The following is a 12542-nucleotide window of genomic DNA, read 5'->3' as shown; positions in this document are numbered from 1 at the left end:
ATTAGGCTGAGGAATGAATAGCACTTTGAGGCTGTTGTTAGGCTAAGGAATGAATAGACAGCACTTTTAGGTGATGTGAAATATAAAGTGCTATATAAGTGCTTACATCTAATTTCTAAACTTCTTGTCCTTCCCATCCACAGGAGGTGTTTCAACAGAGCAGCTTCGTCCCGACGTGCGAGAAGTGTCTTAGCGACATGAACATTATCTGTGATAGTTTGTACAAATATCATCCCGAGGATGAGACGCTGAAGGAGTCGTGCGACGCCCATCAACAAAGATGGCAGACGGTCGGCAGTGACATCGATAAAATGTATACCTACCTCAAGTCAATGCCGCAGAAATGGGACGAGTATAATGCCAAGTGAGTGATTTTGTAACTTTGTATCTCTCTGGTATAGGATGGAGGCATTTAAACAACACTTACGTACTTAGTACTTACTTAGTTCTCTTTATGCCTATAGGGCACATAAGGCTTCAATCTTCAGTCTCCACCCTGTTTGGCCAGCAGCCTGTCGGCGGATGTTTCCCCAGGTCAGACCAAACTGCTTCATCTCTATCTTATCAGCAAGCCTTATGTCAAAAGCTTTTGTGTCCTCTGACGGAATCTCACTGCTTGTTTGCTACCACAGCTCTAGTCAGATTAAAAATCTTTTTGCAATTTAGGACAAATAATTCATTGACAAAACTATGTCTTTTAATTCTACAACATGTTTTTAATCGTTTCTTTGCAGAATTGAACAGTTTGAGAACTGGATGGCAGACACAGAAAGTTCCATCCTTGACCTTCAACAGGAGACAGAATCTGGTGACGAATACAAGTCAAAGGTCAAAGTGTTCAAGGTCAGTTCTCAAGGTCATTTCTGAATGTTTCCAAACAGTAAATTAGATGTTGACCTAGGTGGTGACAGATAAGGAAGATCTTTTTCGACTATCCTCATCTTGGGGTTGTGCATGTGGTCAGTGATTTCAGTGAGATCTCTTCGCCAATTTTCCCTGTTTACCTTCTGTCATTTATCAGATCCTTCATATTGATGAGGTAAATGTCTGTTATTTGAGAAGAGTATAAGGAAAGGTAGTACAATAAAGCCCTGGTATAATTATAGACTCTGTGTTTCTGCGAGAGTCTGTCGGATGATATGAAAAGTTGTGGTCCCTTGTACCTGAGTGTCTAAGCCAGGGCTAGTAGAAGATCCCTGATAGGTGGACAGTAGCCAAAAGTGGGCTCCATACCTCCGGCAAAAACCCAATATGGTTATGACGCCGGTAATGATATATGATCATGTGTACTGTTGCAGCATATACAATCATGGTCCACAATCATGCATCCTTCATTTTCCATGCAAAGCAATTCCTTGGTACATAATCCATGATAACACTCCCACCTCATTGTCATGTCCAAGATGGACAAATGATACATGTACTCAACCTGTACCCGTTTAATTTCTTTTTAAAGAAACTAGTGCACCCGACTATAACCATAACAAATATGACAACTGTAAGCATGCTAATTGTATATTTTTGTGTAGAAATGAGCCAAAAGTTGGAAAATTCTCCCAAATTCTGCAAAATTGGTCAACTTTTCAGAACCTCAAGATCTTTTTCCATTGGTTAAGAGAGTGACTATAGGCAAGAGTCAAATTGGTCATCTCAGGTGACTAAAATGTACAAGGGACTGGGTGGTGTTAGCTTCAGCCATCCCTTGTACAAATGTGAAAAGATTTGGTGTACTGTAAGGTAAGAGAGACCCCTATCGGTGACTTTATGTAACTTAATCTGACCTACCTGGCTCTTGCCTATAGTTTCCCTTTAAGACTTCATTACTGCTGATTGGGATAAAGGGGTGAAAATCGCTCCCAGAAAAAAGTGGGAAATGTGGTAAAGCTGGGATTTTCCAACTTTTGTAAATTATTTGGATGAATGGCCCTCAACCTTAAATTGCCCGCGACCTTGAATGACCTGTTGACCTCTTGTTTTCCCTCCCTCCAGTCCAAAGCAGTCATAATGATAAAGAAACTGTTGGTAATGTCTTTGTTTACCGGTCGCCATGGAAATGTCATCCACTGGCATGTGTTTGGCTTTGGCATGTCCTAATTCCCTTACGACCATTTCAGTTAGCTTTTGTCCGGTGTGCCCTTAGGTTGATGTGCAATGTTGATTTAGAATTTGAGTTGTTGAAGTTTTTATCTGGGTATTCTTTTGAGTTATTATCCTAAATATTTGATCCAGTTTAGGGGTGAATTTCATTCTTAAATTTTAATATTTGTTCACTGGTTTAAGGTTTACCAAAAAATGTTCATACTTTTGAAAGAAAACCGTTGGAATTCTTCACTTCATCCTCAAACTTTACACAGTAAATAGACAACAGTATCAGAGAACTGCAGCGAAATTTTGTGGTTCTGTTCTGTGAACTTAGTAGATATTATAATTGTTAGCTTTACAAATGTAGGTGGTAGATTTCGTCCCACTATAGACTGTTAAGCGCACACACACATTCGAATGACCCGAGTCAATTCAACCCTGGTGTGAACATATAAATCTGCAGTTCTTACTTTTTGCACTGCTATGACCTGAGTACTTTCACCACACTTTGTTTTCAGGAACTTGAATATTCGACATCCTCGAATGCATACACACAATCACATCATGCATGTGATAGCCACACTCTCACCACACTAGTCTATCCCTTCCCTTTCTTTGACACAACATCTGCGTGTTAGTTTAAATACAAAATTTGAAACAATTTATTTTTTATGCATTCTCCTTAAGATACATCTATACTTCTCTCTGAAAAGGGACTGAAAATCAGCTGTTAGTGGTTGACTACTACATGTAAAAACCAAAACAAGAATATACAAAATGGAAAGGGAAAATTGTGCGTCTAACTGATTTTCTCTGTCCACTCAAATTCTATCTCTCTGCAACTTTCAATGCCTGTTTTTATTGCACATTTGTGACTTAAATCTTGTCAAGAATATAGAACCTCAACTTAGGTATTGACCAATTAGAATAGCCCTGTAACATTTTTGGGACAGATTGAAAACGAATTAGGTTATCACATCACTTAATAAAAAAGTTCCCACGAAAATAGTGTCACGTTAAGCAGATAATATACTGATTTCAATCACGAGAGTAGCCCATACAAACACCAGTTATACTAGTTCTCCAACTGCCTTCTAGGTGGCCAAAACCTGATCCATTCAGTGCTGCCACCCAGGATACAATCATCAACTAAAACTTTCTTTCAGTTAAAGGGAACTGAAACCGCCAAGCCAGTTCGTATGACCTCATTTTCATTTCCCGCGTATCGGGTGATCAGAACGAGGCATGAATGAAACATGGCGCCTAGCTGTCAATCATTGAGTGACGTCACTACTATGGAATTTACTACGAAAACTCATGAATGAAAGATCGTATGACTCACGTGATTCTCACATGATTCTCAATAATAACAAATTGAACTGCGCATGCTCGGGCACTGGGGGAGCTACAAATCTGAACTCGAATAGGAAGTTGGAAGTTTGACTTTCTCGGGCGGTGAAAGTCGAAAAGTTGAATAAATTGTTCGGCGGTTCCAGTTCCCTTTAAGTTCAGTTGATAAGATTTCAGCAGCGGTTTCATTCTGTAGTGGAATCGCTCCTTTAGTCATTCTGGTATCAGTAGCTTCGTACCTTTTGAGCAAAACCTCACCACGTTCCATAATATCATCTTTATTAACCCTTTCAGAATCTCGTTAACGACATCGACGGCAAACGCGATGACGTCAAAACGCTAATTAACCAATTAGACACGCTGTTGAAGGAGTATTCGGATGACGAGGCATCCCCACACCATGCGAAGCTGGAAGCTGTGATAAACAGGTGGGTAGCATCAAGACTTGATAAAGACTAGTCTTTGTTAGGTCGTGGTAGCATCAAGTTACTGTAAACAATGGTAAACTAAAGAAATTGGCAGGCATGTTATTTTTGCGGATTCTGTGGAAAACCTAGTTTTGTGATCGTCTTCAACTTGGTTTTTCGTTGAGAAAAGCTGCGACAGACTGGTATCCTAAAATATTCCACAAGTCCTGAAGTAGGTGGGAAAAACTCCTTGTACCCAAGTGAATCTGGCAACGATCACAAGACGTTGAAATTGTTACATCCTGTCGCCCTCTGTTGGTTGGTGTTAGTTTCCCGAAGGCTGGGAGGAAAAATGTACATGTCTTCATTTGGTGAACAAGGATATCTATCTGTTAGGGATGAGTCTCATCTTATCAATGAACCATTTAAGGTACAAGAAATTGATGCCCGAGGTCGATTCAACAGACGACATCGTCCAAACGAAGGTGCAGTGTTACGATTATAAAGAGGATGTGGAGAAGAAGAAGGATTGGTTGGGGGAGACGAAGAAATCTCAGGAGTCGGACGATCCGTATGACGATATCGAGAAGGTGCGAAAGGCACTCGATGAACAAGAGGTAAGATGATTGATGTCATGCTGTTTGAAGTTGTAGCCAATTATGGCCCCTGTGATTCCTTCTGCAAGTGGGCTTGCAGGTGTTCCAGCCTTAAATGCTGATAAGCTGCTGGAAGGTTGAAGCAAAGGAATCTCCATGTTATGCGGACACCTCCACAGGGACACCCTCTCTAATAAGGACACTAGTTTTAATCCAATTACCTGTCAATTCATTTCAAACTGACGTCTGTGATCAGGATACCTCCCTGTTATGGACAGCACTGGTCAGTCCCAATGGTGTCATTAATAGAGAGGTTCTACTGTATGAGATAAAACCACTGACTTATGACATTTTTCCTTCAGAAACTAATGGCCCGACTCGACTCTGAGAAGCCCGGTGTATACTCTGAAATAGAAGCGGGCAAATCTCTCAGCAAGCAACAGGGTGCTACAGGCTTTATGCCTGAAACTGTCCAAGAACTAGAGGCTGACTGGAATGACACGGCTACATTAGCGGACAAGAAACATCAGAAATTAAAGGTAAGTTTGCATCTATGACATTATGGAAGTCTCTGGAATAGAGAGGTAAAATTAGGTGTATCTTAAGCCCTCTCATTTGAAAACATGTGGAACCAGTATTTTCTAAACGTTTCCTCAGTTGTCATGAACTGATAAGTTTGTTTCCATTGCTTCAGGATCATCTTCATCGGTTTGAAGACTACAAAGGTGCTAGAAATAAGATTCTGGACTTCCTGAAGAATGCTGAGAATGAGTGCATGAGGAGTCCGTCACCTGGCAGTGGCCAGGATAACCTGCAGAAACAGCTCAAGGCAAAAGAGGTGAGTGAAAATATTTTGAATTTCTAGGCTGCAGTTGGCATCATTTGGAATGCTATTGGGTCTGGTCCTGTTTCTAACTTGTTTGTTTATGTCATAGCCCTATTTGCAGGATTCCTTAGCAATTTAAGTGCTTTGGCATTTCAGACTAAATGGATGTAAAGAGTCACTTACAAAGACATCTCTGAAATTTTGAAATCTTATGTTGAGAGAAAAAAGCATCACTTAAATTTCAGTGTTTTATGTCTAGAGAAGAATCATCTCTTGAATTATGGAATCTTATGTTGAGAGAAGAGAGGGCTTTGAACTTCCCTCAGCTGGTAGCTAGCATTTTAAGTCCAGCCTTTTACCTACTATGCTTAAACTCCTCCTTCACTCAAGTTACAAACCTACGCCCTGATTTCAGCAATTCCTCGAAAATCTACGAGAACTTGGTCCAATTATCGAGGAGATGGAGGCACTAAATAACGAGCTCCAAACCGACGCGTCGGACAAAGGCAAGTCAAAGCTTCAAGATGAGCTCGACGGTCTGAGCCACCGTCTCCAGAACGTCTCAGACAACCTCAACGACAAAGCAGACGAACTCGACAACCTGAACAACAAATGGTTCGACTTCTACCAGAAAATGGACGATTTTGGCTCCTGGTTGAGCGATAGTGACGAACGTCTGCAGAAGGCGATGGACCCGAGAATCTCCCCCGAGGAGCAGTACAACAAGGCGAAGGTCATCTGCTCGGAAATTTACGACAACCACGAAGCTTTAGAAGACATTGAAAAACTCGCACGCGAACTGACGCAGAATTACCGATCTCGTGAGAACGCGCCGATCAAATCGAAGTTGGCGACGATGCGGAAACAATGGGAGACGCTGTGCGGTCGGGCGAAGGAGAAGAATCAGTCTCTTTCCACGAACGTTACACACTGGCAGGTGTACCAGAATAAACTGCAGCTGCTAATGCCGTGGATAGAAGGAGCGCAGAAGTATTTGAATTCCGAGGTAGCGAAGTGTGGGTCGTTGGAAGATGCACAGGATCTGTACGATAAACACCAGGTAAGGAAATTGTCTTTATGGGGATGCCATGTAGATTTAGGAACATTTTACTATTTGCTACTTCTGTTAGCAGTGGCAGACGTGAAGAAAGATTGGCATTTGAACATTGCCGCTACTTTGATGGTGGACCTACCAATGAATATTTCTGTATTAGTATGAGAACGCAAATTCTTTTTCCAGGCCTTCCTCTCCGAACGAGATGAGAACAATGACATCTTCGAAAAGCTGAACGAAGAGGCAAGCTACATCACCGACCAACCAACCGTCCAGGCGGAACTACAGAAACTCAATCGCAAGTGGAATAACTTGATGGTCCAATCAGACGACAGGACGCTCAAGATCGACAAGGCTTACAGCCAATGGGAAGGCTACGATAAAGACTGTAAGACGTTCGACGAAATGGCCGAGAAAATGAAGGCGACGCTTGTGAAAGAGCCAAACTACGACAGTATTTATATTCCTACACTTGAACAAGAGTTGTCCAGCTGCAAGGTAGGTTTTGAATGCATATTCTCATTTGAGCAGACGTCATGCCAAGTGGCACTTGTATTAGGCAGACATCATGCAAATGGGCTTCCATATCTTTAGCACAACTCATGCTCACAATGTTGGCTAATGTCATACGTAACCTGGCTCCTAATCTTGAATGGATGCCTTCCAGCACTAGCATACCTTATGATACTCCCAAGCTGGAAATCATATCGAGTGGCACTCAAAAGCTTGAGCAGATGCATTTCTTGAGCAGACGACATGCAAAATTTCAATGAACATCTCAAGCAGACGCGATGTCACATCAATCAATGCTCCCAATCTATACATCCTGTGCACAGTTATCAAATTTCTTACGTCGGCATTTATAATACCCTACAGGCCCTCCAGGAGGAGCTACGCAGTCAGACTCCACGCTACAACGCGATGGTGCAGAGCTTCCAGACGGTCAAGCCAATGATCAATCCAGCAAGTCTACCAAAAATCGAGGATGCTCAAAAGACTCGCAAAAATCTCTGGGAAGACCTGAATAAAGAGGTCGCCGACAGGATCGACAAGTTGAACGGGTTGATCGACGAGCGTAAAACCATGTACGACAAAATGGATGACTTTGACAAATGGTCCAACAAAATGCACAAGAAGATCATTGCGAATAAGGAGATCTACGCTGATGAGGTTGTGGAAAACCAGGCCAGGTTACATGTAAGTTTCTGATACAGTACCTCTCAATTAAGGACACGCTCATGACTGACAAGTGCTGTCCTTAATAGAGAGGTGTCCTGATACCCTCACTTAGGCTAAAGAATTGCAGCACAGTTCCGTCTGGTCTGAGGTGGACAGCTCAGAGGAACATTTGCAGTATTTGCAATCAATTGTGAAGAAAGTGTTGAATGATTGCCGCATGAATGTGAATAGACATAGCTTGATTTTACTGGTTTGGAACAAAAAATGCTGCGAGGAGAAGCTCAAGTTTACGTTTATCTGTTGCAGGATATGATCGATGAATGCAATGATCATGAGCCTGACTTCAACCAGTTAACCGACGAGATCAAAGAATTGATAAAACATGCTTCCCCTGAAGATGCCAAGGTCCTCCAAGAGAAACTAACGCACATGATGTCATTCTACGGCGACATCGATGACACGTTAGCTGGCCGGTCGGAGCTGTGCGAGAAATGGGACGAATACTACACGACGCGGAAAGAGGCGGAAGACCGAATGAAGGAACTTGAAGAAAAGATCAAGTCGCCGGATTTCAACAAAGCGGATGCGCCAAAGGTTGTCGCCGAGATCGAGGCGATCAAAGCCAAGCTCAGCCAATGGGACGGTAAGAGTTCCGAGCTGGACGACATGATGGAGAAATCGCACTTGAAGATTAAGGAGCGAGGCGGGTCGCAGAAGGGGGTCAAGTTTGGTGATGAGGTGCAGATCATGTTCACAAAGGTAAGGCGAAGATCCTCTGGAACTCTGTCTGTCCTTGCGTACCTTTTCGTTTTTGAATTGAATGTCTTATTGTTTGGTTTCTCAGAGGATTTGTTGCTGAACAAGTCACACCACTGGGCTATCTCGTCATAGGGTTGAGGTTCACATCTGAGAAGAGCTTGAATATGATCGCTTTTGGATGGCTGTGGTTGGTTTCGACTGAGGGAAAGATCCCGTCAGAGTGGAAACAGTGAAGTCTGATGTTGACACAAAGCAAAGAATCATGAACGTTTTGACAACATTGATGAAGAAGAATCTTATGACTTAACATCTCTTACTCTTAGTGGATGACGCAAAATCCTGAGGCTTAATTTCTCTTTCTCTAGGTCGATGACGTCATGTCTTCCCTCAGTCAGAAGGAGGCCCATTTGGACCAGGTCGACGGACTGATGTCCGAGTTCCTTGAAAAGAAGGAGGCACTACTGGGTTGGTTAGGGGATGCCGACCAGAGAGCTGAAATGATTCGATTGGCTGAGACAAGTCCTGAAGGAGTGCAGGCACTCAAGAAGGAATTGCGGCACCTTGGCAAGGACATTTCGGCCCACTCCCCCGAGTACCAACAGCTGAAAGAGCTGGCGGAACAGCTGGCAAAATCAGACCCCGCGAAGGCAGCAGAGATCATGGCGATGTTAGCTGAGGTCGAGAAGGCCTGGGAAGGTCTGGATACGGAGGTCACTGAAAAAGAGGCGCAGGCAGAATCTGCTGAACAGATGATGGTAAAAGTTATGGATGCAGAGGCATCGCTTAGCAAGCTCCTGTACGGTATTGAACCGGTCATGTCTGGTGACCTCGCTCATCCCACCGAGGGACACACTAAGGACAACTTGGAGAAACATAAGGTGAGACGACAAAAAAATTGTAGAAATTAGAATGAAAACTTGCTGTGTTCGTTTCAATATCAGGTGTATGGACGGATGATGACATCACATTGCCAGGTGTGGTTACCTCCTTACTTATTTCACTGCAACATGATAGACTCAGCCATCAAAAGTGAAAAGGAGATCCGAGGTTTGGGTCATTGAAACATATTGAGCATTCTTTTGGAAGCTTTTAATGAGTTTGATAAGTCACTCTAACATATTTATGTTAAACCTTCAAATTTTCCAAACCAATTGACGTGACCATTCTTTGAAAAGCCCTTAATAAGTCTCTTCGAATATTAGTAACGATTTCAGGATTGCTGTTATGATTGGGTGCAGAATCTACTTTTTGTCAAAATACCACTTTCGTAAAATTTATCGTAAAATTGCCTTTCAGCTCGCCGAACTAGATATGGTGAACAGCCAAGAGGAGATGGACGCGTTGAATGCCAAGGTTGCTCAACTCCTTGAGGAAGGCAAGAATATCCCTGGCTTTGACGGCACAGCCCTGAAGGAGAGGTTGGCCGTGATCAACGACAAGTGGCAGACATCACAGGAGGTAGCGTATACTAATTGATTTTAACCCTTTCAGGTGTTCTACTCATCATTTTAAGGTCAGTACCTTAAGTACTTCTGCATGCTCGAATTCCGACACAAAATGATTCTGACTGAAACAAATATAACATCCTGACAGAAAAGCTTAGAAAGGGTAATCTTGATAAGTATCTAGGTGGAAAACATATTGTTCTGAAATCGGATCTAACTTATGTTATTCCATCTTTCCATGAGATGGTGTGTTGGTGGGAAATTCGTACTGACCAAAAAAGTGGGACTTTTAAGTTTTCTTAGTGGATGAGAGGGATCATGTTGACTTTAAGACAATAACTATATTTTTTGAGTCAGATATATCAATAACACCTTTTTTCTGTCCTTATGTACAATTCCTCGAAATCTGTAAACTCATATGCCCTAAAATATTGGTAATGGTCTCGTAGTTAGAAATTTGACGATTCCTTCCTGAACTCGGTGATGGGACTTCACAATTTGTTGCAACAATTGATTGAAACTGTACTAACAGGGATAATATTTAGAATCATTTGACCGTATTTGACATTATTCTCTAAAGTATAGTCTCGTGCAAGCTCCCCTCCCATCATTCCAGAAGATAAAGATTCCTTAATACCAGTTGTTAGTCAATTTTAACCACATGTTAGGGTATCATCAGACATGCATCATGAAATTGTTTGTTTTTGGGATCAGGGGTGAATGATACCTTTTTTCAGCCTGTTTCATAAGAAGTGATGGAACTTAAGATCGTTTTTTGACAGCTTCAGCATTTCAAACAGCAGGGTAGAGTGCCGGTTGGTTCAAAACATGAGAATGAGGAAATAGACATTCACCCCTGTAGGCCTCGTGTGTCACACATTTGAGGAAGAGGCTTCAGCATATCAGCGTGCAGGATGGGTTAGTTCAAAACATAAGAACAAGGAAGATAGACAAGTGGTCCTGGGAGCCTCGTCTGTCGCCCCAATCGAGGAAGGGGCTTCAGCATTTCAGACAGGGTACATGTGCAGGTTCGTTCAAAACATGAGAACGAGAAAAATAAATATTCACTCCTGATCCTTCTGTGTTTACTAATTCATTCAATCCTAAGCCAAACTCTATAAACAATACACGCCTTGACTCGATACTTGTCTCCGTACAGAAAATTGCAGAGAACAAGAACAACCTCGACTCCCAGATGTCGTACTGGGACCAGATCAAAGCCACCGAGGACGAGTTGACCAACTGGCTCGACGGCACCATGGGCCGGCTCGAGGACAGCGCGGCAAAGTTTGACGATGTCGCAAATGTGGAGGGGAAAGTCGACAAGTACAAGGTAGGTTATGTGTATCGCTGCAGTTTTGATCTGATGCGGTTTACATCTTAATCCATCTGTTCTATGTCAGGTCGTCTTTGACACTTAACGTAAGATGAAGTAGTTTGATACATTTTAAGAGTCCGAGAAAAGGCACTTTTACGGAATGATTGAACGTGAGGATAAAAGCTCTTTAACACTCGGTCATCAAACTTCAGTTGAAACTCCTTTCATTTTAGGGTGAATTGCCTTACTATGCCGGTCATCATACTTCTGTTGAAACTCCTTTCATTTTAGGGTGAATTGCCTTACTATGCCGGTCATCAAACTTCAGTTGAAACTCCTTTCATTTTAGGGTGAATTGCCTTACTATGCCGGTCATCAAACTTCAGTTGAAACTCCTTTCATTTTAGGGTGAATTGCCTTACTATGCCGGTCATCAAACTTCAGTTGAAACTCCTTTCATTTTAGGGTGAATTGCCTTACTATGCCAGTCATCAAACTTCAGTTGAAACTCCTTTCATTTTAGGGTGAATTGCCTTACTATGCCGGTCATCAAACTTCAGTTGAAACTCCTTTCATTTTAGGGTGAATTGCCTTACTATGCCGAAAAGGCTAAGGAACTCCGAGCAAAGATCACAGAACTGGAAGCCCTCGGTGGAGGCAAGGAATTAGAACCTCTGAAAGCCCTACTGGTTGAAATCGAGGGGAAATTCGCCAGGGCCCAGGACGTTGCCGAGACCCTTGAAGACAAGGTGGAGGATTATACGCAGCGGCGTAACAGCGTTACCGACGAGATGGACGAGTTGAATGTTCAGATTGCCAAGGCAAGAGAGGAGCTGGCTAAGTGTGACGACCTCTCTGGGACACCCGAGGAGATTGCGGCACGTCTTGCGAAAGCTCGAGTAAGTTAGGCAAGAGGATATGACACGATTGCTCATTCTCCAAAGCAGATATGATATCCAAGCTTTATCTCTCTGCCAGTATTAACTTCCATGTTGTGACGTCACTGTACATTATGCATTGCGATTTCGTATTGTAATCAAAACGGCCTCTTTCTAGGCCATTCGGGGACTATGGTAGCCAATTCATGCGGGGACTTTTTCAAAATGTGAAACTGGGAATCTAAAAGATATCACCGAGCCTAACTATTTTCCATTCATTTGTAGGAGATTCACAAGAAACTGAAAAAAGACGAAGACAGATTGGCCGAGCTCAAGGGCGACCTGACCTCCCTGAACTCGGAATTCGACATGGCCACCGAGGCTCAAACGCTCGCTAAGGATGGCACCGTGCTCGCCAAGAAATATGACAACACCATGCAGCGCGCCGAGAAAGTCGGCGAGGGGCTCGAGACTGCTTTGGAGCAGCAGCACCAGGAGGCGCAGCATGATCAACAGCGCTGGTTGAACGCGGCGACGGAGAAGGTCGCGTGGTGCGGCGACATCTCCGGTGATAAATACAGTATTGAGGCGAAGCTGGCGACCATTAATGTAAGTGTTGTACCTTGGGATTTAGTTGACATGACTTCT

The 12542-nt window shown here is 42.9% G+C and overlaps 1 protein-coding gene across 9 annotated transcripts in view; it reads left to right on the top strand.

Annotated features, from left to right (window-relative positions):
- LOC135485645 (muscle-specific protein 300 kDa-like) overlaps window positions 1-12542 on the top strand; it is a 143608-nt gene that overhangs the window by 76211 nt on the left and 54855 nt on the right. For 8 of the 9 annotated variants that reach the window (XM_064767928.1, XM_064767929.1, XM_064767930.1 and 5 more), the window contains 15 exons: window positions 144-364; window positions 735-843; window positions 3727-3860; window positions 4270-4456; window positions 4798-4974; window positions 5130-5273; window positions 5677-6321; window positions 6502-6813; window positions 7192-7512; window positions 7801-8253; window positions 8619-9131; window positions 9550-9711; window positions 10858-11031; window positions 11598-11915; window positions 12180-12503. In XM_064767928.1, the coding sequence (XP_064623998.1) occupies window positions 144-364; window positions 735-843; window positions 3727-3860; window positions 4270-4456; window positions 4798-4974; window positions 5130-5273; window positions 5677-6321; window positions 6502-6813; window positions 7192-7512; window positions 7801-8253; window positions 8619-9131; window positions 9550-9711; window positions 10858-11031; window positions 11598-11915; window positions 12180-12503 (4194 nt within the window). Of the gene's footprint in view, window positions 1-143; window positions 365-734; window positions 844-1473; window positions 1499-3726; window positions 3861-4269; window positions 4457-4797; window positions 4975-5129; window positions 5274-5676; window positions 6322-6501; window positions 6814-7191; window positions 7513-7800; window positions 8254-8618; window positions 9132-9549; window positions 9712-10857; window positions 11032-11597; window positions 11916-12179; window positions 12504-12542 lie in introns of those variants that run through there. The other variant, XM_064767936.1, reaches the window with a different exon arrangement.

The sequence above is a fragment of the Lineus longissimus genome, chromosome 3, assembly GCF_910592395.1.
Source record: "Lineus longissimus chromosome 3, tnLinLong1.2, whole genome shotgun sequence".
Lineage (NCBI taxonomy): Eukaryota > Metazoa > Nemertea > Pilidiophora > Heteronemertea > Lineidae > Lineus > Lineus longissimus.
Note: the sequence above shows the minus strand (reverse complement) of the source record. Positions and strands in the feature narration are given on the sequence as shown.